Raw genomic sequence first — 8,190 nt, forward strand, 5'->3', positions numbered from 1 at the left:
TGTGGGGCAATCCACCACCTGATGAAAGTCAGGTCCAGAGTGATGTGATTAAAGTCACCATAAATCAGGATGAAAGCCTCAGGGTGTTCAGTCCGGTGCCCTGCTGTGACGGTGTGAATTTTCTCACAGGCATTGGCTGCGACAGCTCGCAGAGGGATGTAAACAAAGAGGCAGATCACGTGACTAAACTCCCTCGACAGATAGTATGGCCTGAAGCTAACGGCTAATAGCTAATAGCTCCAAGTCCGGACAACATAACACTTTCTTTACGAAGACATGTCCAGGGTTACACCAACGGTTGTTAACATACATGATGAGTCACCCACCTTTGCTCATTCCGCATGCCTTTGTGTCTCTGTCGGCTCTCACTGCCATAAATCGTCGCAGGTCCACATTAACACTGGTTACGCTGTTACGCAATCGAGTGGTATGTGAAGATCCCTGCCATACATATTTGCCTTACTTTTTTCACTTGCATTACTATTGCCAATGATGCATATGTAGACCTTAAAAGAAAGAATGTTCCATTCACAACACTGTCCGGACACAAGCTGAAGTCCTGAATCATTATGGTCTGATAGCTGATGGTCCACAAACTATTGTGTCAGGGCCCCCACTGGGAATATCCCATGGTGACAGCTATCAAAAAGTGTCTTGCCAATCCCTATAATATTTTGCCTAAAAGAGATATTAAAGTGTCCATTTCATTGTACAGTATGTGATGTCCTGTTCTATGCTGTGCATCATCTTCACAGCCACTGTATTGATATATATTAAGTTACACTGTGTGTGTGTGTGGTGTGACTACCTGATGAGCACGACAGATCAGATCCAGATCATGTTTATGTAGGAACTTGGCCACAACCTCTGAGCCAAATGTGAATGACACGCCCCTGTCATTCTCCCCCCAGCCCAGGACATCTTTATCTGGATCAGACCAGAGCAAATCACACAGCAGACCCTGGTCGGGTACATCAGTGGGACGCATGATGCGTCTGATCTGCTCCATGGACTGTAGGTCAGGTGACAGTCCTGTACAGAGCAGTTACAGTACAAATAAACACTGTGACATTGAGGCAGACGCTGGTTTCACATGCACGAAGCTGACGTCTGCTGACAGCTGCACGAACAACAGTGATCAAGGACAAACAGGACGAGCTGATGAAGGCTCATTGTTACAGAATTAAACAAATCAAAAAACAGGAATCAAAGGCAACAGCTACATTTGTTTGTTGGCCACCTTTGAACTTTTTTCTGATATTTTGGTAAATTAATAATCTGTGTAAGATTTTCAAAACACCTTTTCTTAACTGTAAATCAAGAAGATCTAGATTATTTTTTTGCAGCTGTATCATCTCTTAATGCATCACCAACAATACTGTCTCAACAAGGCTTTTGCACAGCACTGTATTATAAACGTAGAACTTACCTCCGTGGCAGCAAAAGATCTTCTCATCAACAATGGCTGCAATCGGGAGGCAGTTAAAACAATCTGTGAATGTCTTCCAGAGTTTGATGTTGTACCTTCTTTTACCTAAAACATAATCAAAGAACATTTCATTATGGATGTGTGTGTAGGGTGCATCTGCTAGGTGCTTAATAAAATTAAAATTAAAGTTAAATTAAAGTACCAAAATAGTATGTTTTCAGTCAAGGAAGGTAGTGAAAAGGACTTACACTCATCATAGAAACCATATATTCTGTTGATAGAAGCACACTCACGGTTTCCCCTGAGCAGGAAGAAGTTCTCGGGGTATTTGATTTTATAGGCCAGCAGAAGACATATGGTTTCCAGGGACTGTTTCCCCCTGTCCACGTAGTCTCCCAGGAACAGGTAATTGCTCTCTGGGGGGAAGCCTCCATATTCAAACAGCCTCAGCAGGTCATAGTATTGCCCGTGGATGTCACCTAACAACGAGAAAGAAAAAATGAAGGGAAATTAATGTAGCCTTAATTCTTCTTCTTTTTCTTTCGGCTTTGTCCCTTTTTTTTTTCAGGGGTTGCCACAGCAGATCATTGATTTCCATCTCTCCCTGTTGTCTGTATCTTCTACTCTGACTCCAACTATCTGCATGTCCTCCCTCACTACATCCATATATCTCCTCTTTGGCCTTCCTCTCTTTCTCCTACCTGGTAGCTCCATCTCTAACATTCTTCTACCAATGTGTCCACTGTCCTTCCTCTGCACATGTCCAAACCATCTCAATCTGGCTTCTCTAGCTTTTTCTCCAAACCTTCCTGTCTGTGTTGTCCCTCTAATGACCTCATTCCTGACCCTGTCCATTCTTGTCACTCCTAAAGAGAATCTTAGCATCTTTAACTCTGCCACCTCCAGCTCCTCCTCCTGTCTTCTGCCTATTGCTACTGTCTCTAAACCATACATCATGGCTGGTCTCACCACTGTCCTGTAAACCTTTCCCTTCACCTTAGCTGACACTCTTCTGCCACCGATCACTCCTGACACTTTTCTCCAGCTGTTCCATCCTGCCTGTACTCTATTCTTCACCTCTCTTCCACAGTCTCCGCTGCTCTGAACAGTTGATCCTAAGTACCTAAACTCCTGCACCTTCACCACCTCTGCTCCTTGTAGCCTCACTATTTCACTGTTCTGCCTTTCGTTTACACACATGTACTCTGTCTTGCTGCGACTGACCTTCATTCCTCTTCTTTCTAGTGCAAACCTCCACCTCTCTAGGTTCTCTTCTAGCTGCTGCCTACTCTCACTACAGATCACAATGTCATCTGCAAACATCATAGTCCATGGGGACTCCTGTCTGACCTCATCTGTCAATCTGTCCATCACCACAGCAAACAAGAAGGGGCTCAGGGCCGATCCTTGATGTAGTCCCACCTCCACTTTGAAGTCTTCTGTCCTCCCAACAGCGCACCTCACTACTGTTGTACTATTCTCATACATGTCCTGCACCAAACTAACATACTTCTCTGCCACTCCTGACTTCCTCATACAAAACCACAATTCCTCCCTTGGCACTTTGTCATATGCCTTTTCTAGATCTACAAATACACAATGCAGCTCCTTCTGACCTTCCCTGTACTTCTCCATCAACATCCTCAAGGCAAATATTGCATCTGTGGTACTCTTCCTAGGCATGAAACCATACTGTTGTTCACAAATCTCCACTTCCTGCCTCAACCTAGCTTCAACTACTCGTTCCCAAATCTTCATTGTATGGCTCATCAACTTTATCCCTCTGTAGTTGTTACAACTCTGTGCATCACCCTTCTTATGAATTGGCACCAGAACACTTTTTCTCCACTCATCAGGCATCTTGCCAGTCTCTAAAATTCTGTTAAACAAACCAGTCAGGAAATTTACTGCCACTTCTCCTAAACACTTCCATACTTCCACTGGTATGTCATCAGGACCAACTGACTTTCCACTCTTCATCCTCTTCAGGGCTTTTCTAACTTCATCCTTTCTAACCTGATCTACCTTCTTCCTACTAGTCTCTGGCTCCTCGTTTCTACTTTCCCTTTCATTTTCCTCATTTAACAACTCCTCAAAGTATTCCTTCCATCTTCTCAGCACACTTTCCTCACTTGTGATCACATTCCCCTCTCTGTCCTTAATCAACCTCACCTGCTGCACATCCTTCCCAGCTTGATTTCTCTGTCTCGCCAATCTATACAACTCCTTTTCTCCTTCCTTTGTTTCCAAACTCTCATACAACTCCTCATATGCCTTTTGTTTGGCCTTGGCCACTTCCCTCTTCACCTCCCTTGTCCTCTCTTTGTACTCCAGTCTGTTCTCTTCTGTTCTGTCACTGTCCCATCTCTTCTTCGCTAATCTCTTTCTCTGCACACTCTCCTGGATCTCCTCATTCCACCACCAGGTCTCTTTGTCCTCCTTTCTCTGCCCAGAGGACATACCTAGCACCTTCCTACCTGTCTCCCTCATCACTGCAGCTGTAGTCTCCCAATCATCTGGGAATATCTCAACACTACCCAGAACTGCCCTTACTTCCTTCCTGAAGTCTTCACAACATGTCTCTTTCCTTAGTTTCCACCACTTGATCTTCTGCTCTGTCTTCACTCTCTTCCTTTTTGTCACCTCCATCGTCATTTTACACACTACCATCCGATGTTGTTTGGCTACACTCTCACCTGCCACCACCTTACAGTCTCTAATCTCCCTCAGATTACATCTTCTACATAGAATATAATCTATCTGTGTGGACCTGCCTCCACTCTTGTAAGTCACCCTATGTTCCTCTTTCTTTTGGAAATATGTGTTTACCACAGCCATTTCCATTCTCTTTGCAAAATCTACCACTGCCTGTCCTTCTACGTTTCTCTCCCTAACACCAAACCTGCCTATCACTTCCTCATCTCCTCTGTTCCCTTCCCCTACATGACCATTTAGGTCTGCTCCAATCACCACTCTCTCTCTCCTGGGGATACTCTCTACCATCCAATCTAGCTCCTTCCAGAACTTCTCCTTTTCTTCCAACTCACAGCCCACCTGTGGGGCATAACCACTAACAACATTAATCATCTCTCCTTCTACTTCTACCTTCACACACATCAACCTGTCTGACTCTCTTTTCACCTCTACCACATTTCTTACATATTCTTCCTTTAGGATCACCCCTACTCCATTTCTCTTCCCATCTGAACCATGATAAAACAGTTTGTAGCCTCCTCCAATGTTTCTAGCCTTACTGCCCTTCCACCTGGTCTCCTGCACACACAAAATATCTACTCTTCTTCTCTCCATCACATCAGCTATTTCTCTACTTTTCCCTGTCATTGTACCTACATTCAAAGTTCCAAACTTCAGACTAACACTTCTATTCTTCATCTTTTCTCTTTTTCTCCTAACCAAACGCCCTCCTCTTCTTCTCTGTCTCTGACTCTGTCTCTGACCAACAGTAGTCCAATTTCCATCAGTGCCCTGTTGGTCAACGGCACTGTTGGCGGTCGTTGTTAACCCGGGCCTCGACCGATCCGGTATGGAAATCGTTTTATTGATCTGCATATTTGATTTAGCTAAACGTTTTACGCCGGATGCCCTTCCTGACGCAACCCTCACCATTTATCCGGGCTTGGGACCGGCACTATAAACACGGCTTCGTGTACCCTAGTGGCTGGCTTTAATGTAGCCTTAATGAAATCCTTAATAACTATAAAATGATCCTTTTTTATTTCCTCTATTGATGCTAAAGTCTGAGTTTAAGGAAACATCTGACCAGCGAAACTGTGCTCTTTTGTTAGCATGTGAATTAATAGGATTTGAGAGTCCTGATATAAGCTGCTTAACTTTATACAGCAACTAAGAGCAAAACCCAGAACTATGTGTTTTCCCCCAGAGAGACATGGGTAACTTTAATAGTATCTTTAGCCTTGAATTTGTCTCTACTCAAGATTTTTTCCTACTTACTCGAGTTGAGAGCTTCAGGAAAGGAAAGGAAGGAAAGTGAACTCCTTGTCATTGTGACACACACCACTGCACACAAATGTGACCTCTGCATTTAACCCATCACCAAAGTGAACAGTGGGCAGCTTTTTGAGCACCCGGGGAGCAGTGTCTGGGGACGGTGCCATGCTCAGAGCACCTCAGTGGTAACTTGGAAGCTGGTGGATTTGAACCTGCAACCTTCCGGACCCGTCTTTATCATTAGGCATAATTCTAATACCAGTGTTTTCAGCTGTAGGCTAGAATCAGTGTGCAGTAAACGTGAGCTGTCCTCAACAGTCCTCAATGGCACATGGGACTGGTTTGACATCTGTTTTGACATGTTACTCATTGTACAGAGGGTTGCAAAAGACAGCATGTCATCAGAATGAGAAAGTGATTGCAACTTGGGTTCTTAAGTACAATTTAAGATAATCAAATGTTTTTATGCTTTACAGACATTAAGTTGCCTGCTGTCTGAACAAACCGTACTTACCGCATATCTTGAGAGGGGCCTCCAGCTCCAGCAGAATGGGCTGGCTAAGAAAGATCTCTCTGGACTTGAGGCATAATCCACGGATCTCATTCTCTTGAAGCAGCACATTCTTGCCAGGTTTTGCTCCTCTGACTGCAACAAGAAAAACAAACAATGTCAGCAGACACATTAAGTTGCTCTGCACACACAACTGGCTGCTCTATTAATTTTGCAGGATATGCAAAATATTTCACTGTGATAAAAACATATCCAACCAGCTACAGAAGATATGTGGATTATGTGGATTTAAATAATGTGAACACGATAGATGTTTTTTCACCACTAGTTCAAAGACACCTGCTTCTCCTGTAGCCATTCATCACTATTCTCTAAAAATGCTGCGTACACTGTTTCATGACGTACTTCATAGAAATAGGCAACAGACTTGGATGAAGAGACACTGCAGATCAATTCCAATTACATTTACATTGATGTTTAAAGGTATAAATGAATGCAGTCATGACAACTGATTAAATTAAATAATACATAACATTGGTGACTTTGAAGATATAATTTGTGTTATACATCCCATATCAATTATGTTACGAATATTTTAAATTACTTTGCAATTAAATTACAAACATGTCATACTGTTATTTATATAAATGCTTTCAAACGCATACTAGCATACTGGAACCCCAGGGTTCACCTCCTGGGCAAGTTCGAATCCCGGTTAGGGCGTTTGGTACCTTCCAGTGGACACACCACCAGCAGGAAGGTGCAATGTGATAAGGTACCGGATAAGCGGAAGAAAATGTATGTATGTATGTAAACAGCCCAAACAGTTGACATTATATTTTTTACATAATTTGTTTTATATGTTCATATCCTCAGCATGAATTATTCCCTGCTAAGCCTCGTTATCATTACCTGGTTTTATCTTAACCCTTGTAAGGTCCTTCCGTGTGTGTACGTGTGCGTATGTGTGCGTGTGCATATTCCTGTACTGCATGACTTGTGCCAACTTTTCCTCATATTCATTAATACTCATATTCTGGGACAAGATGAAAATCATTGCATGGACAAACGATGTGTACAAAAATGCGAAGAACCTCACAAGGGTTAAGTTTGATGATGCGATGGAATGTGTTAGTGTGAATGTGAACGCAATTTGAGCAATGTTTTTCAACGTTTTCAAACCGAGACACTGAAAATAGGACATAGCAGAGAACAACTGTTATGTTTCCACTGCGACTGTTATTTACGATTATAACTTTAAGAAAAATGCTATGTGAGGCTATATTAGCTGATAATAGCACACATCAGGATAAAACCCCTCAACATCTTACCTTCTAAAAGACGCTGGATGATGTTGTCTATGTTGAGCTTATCAACATCGGCCATTGCAGCGTTGGGTTATTAAAAAGCCTGTCAAATTAGGGTAAAATTTGTAGCGTTGAATCGCAAATGCTGCTCCGCTAGCCAAGCATTAGCTTGCTAACGTTAGCTGTGCTTTTTTCAGGCAAAAGGTGAAGATGTAAATCCGTTCGGAAAAATCTAAAAATCTACTTTAACATTAAGACAGCAAATATCTAAATTCAAGGCCGTTTTCAGAGCCGCCAAATAGGGACAAAAACAAATAAAAATCAGCCGCACTAGCCCTGAACTAGCGATAGTATTTTATCCGCCGTACCTTAAACTGTCAGTAGTGATGTTACGCGAGGTACCGAGGCTTCTAAGCGTGTGTCGAGTAATGAAGGCGGCGTTTCCTCGAAGCGCGTATCGAGGCTTGCTTTATTTAGGGGAGGAGCCAGAATGATGACGTCCGAAGCCTCGCTGTCCGGCTGTACCACGTGATTGCTTAAGGAAGTGGTTCAGATTGTGGCGCCGGGCATTACGACTATATAGACCCATCAGACTGCAATCCAAAATGTGGGTTTTCGAATGAGTAGTTTGTATACGTGAAAGAATGGAGCCGGCACGCAAAAGGATGATTTCACCTGTGTGGGAATTCTTTGATCTTGTATCGCCTAACAAGGTAAGTTATATGTAACATTATTAAAGATGCATTATGTATGCTTATAGAGAACTCATTTTCATAGTTTCTTATTTCATTCAAAGGTGAGGTGTTTATTGTGCTCTAAGGAGTTAGGGTACAATAACAACACCTCGTCCATGTTACGGCATTACCGTGCATTGCATGAGAAGGAGGAAACTTGTGCATCATCTAGCCAAGGCATGTTATAACAATGTTACAAACACACCATCATGATTTCTCATGTTTTGTGTGCAAATAAAG

General features: G+C 42.8%; 1 protein-coding gene across 4 annotated transcripts in view; it reads right to left on the reverse strand.

The window, feature by feature from the left end:
* The window catches only part of LOC103397038 (serine/threonine-protein phosphatase PP1-gamma catalytic subunit-like), an 18,231-nt gene extending 10,584 nt beyond the window's left edge, over positions 1-7,647 (reverse strand). The window contains exons 1-6 of one of the 4 annotated variants that reach the window (XM_025052760.1): positions 7,241-7,647; positions 5,913-6,044; positions 1,678-1,908; positions 1,430-1,534; positions 809-1,032; positions 7-506 (exon numbers count right to left, since the gene is read on the reverse strand). In XM_025052760.1, the coding sequence (XP_024908528.1) occupies positions 405-506; positions 809-1,032; positions 1,430-1,534; positions 1,678-1,908; positions 5,913-6,044; positions 7,241-7,295 (849 nt within the window). In that variant the 5' untranslated portion in view covers positions 7,296-7,647 and the 3' untranslated portion in view covers positions 7-404. Of the gene's footprint in view, positions 1-6; positions 507-533; positions 679-808; positions 1,033-1,429; positions 1,535-1,677; positions 1,909-5,912; positions 6,045-7,240 lie in introns of those variants that run through there. The other 3 variants (XM_008335290.3, XM_025052759.1, XM_008335289.3) reach the window with 3 other exon arrangements.
* Positions 7,648-8,190: the final 543 nt, after the last annotated feature.

This window comes from Cynoglossus semilaevis, chromosome W, assembly GCF_000523025.1.
Source record: "Cynoglossus semilaevis isolate Cse_v1.0 chromosome W, Cse_v1.0, whole genome shotgun sequence".
Taxonomy (NCBI): Eukaryota; Metazoa; Chordata; class Actinopteri; order Pleuronectiformes; family Cynoglossidae; genus Cynoglossus; species Cynoglossus semilaevis.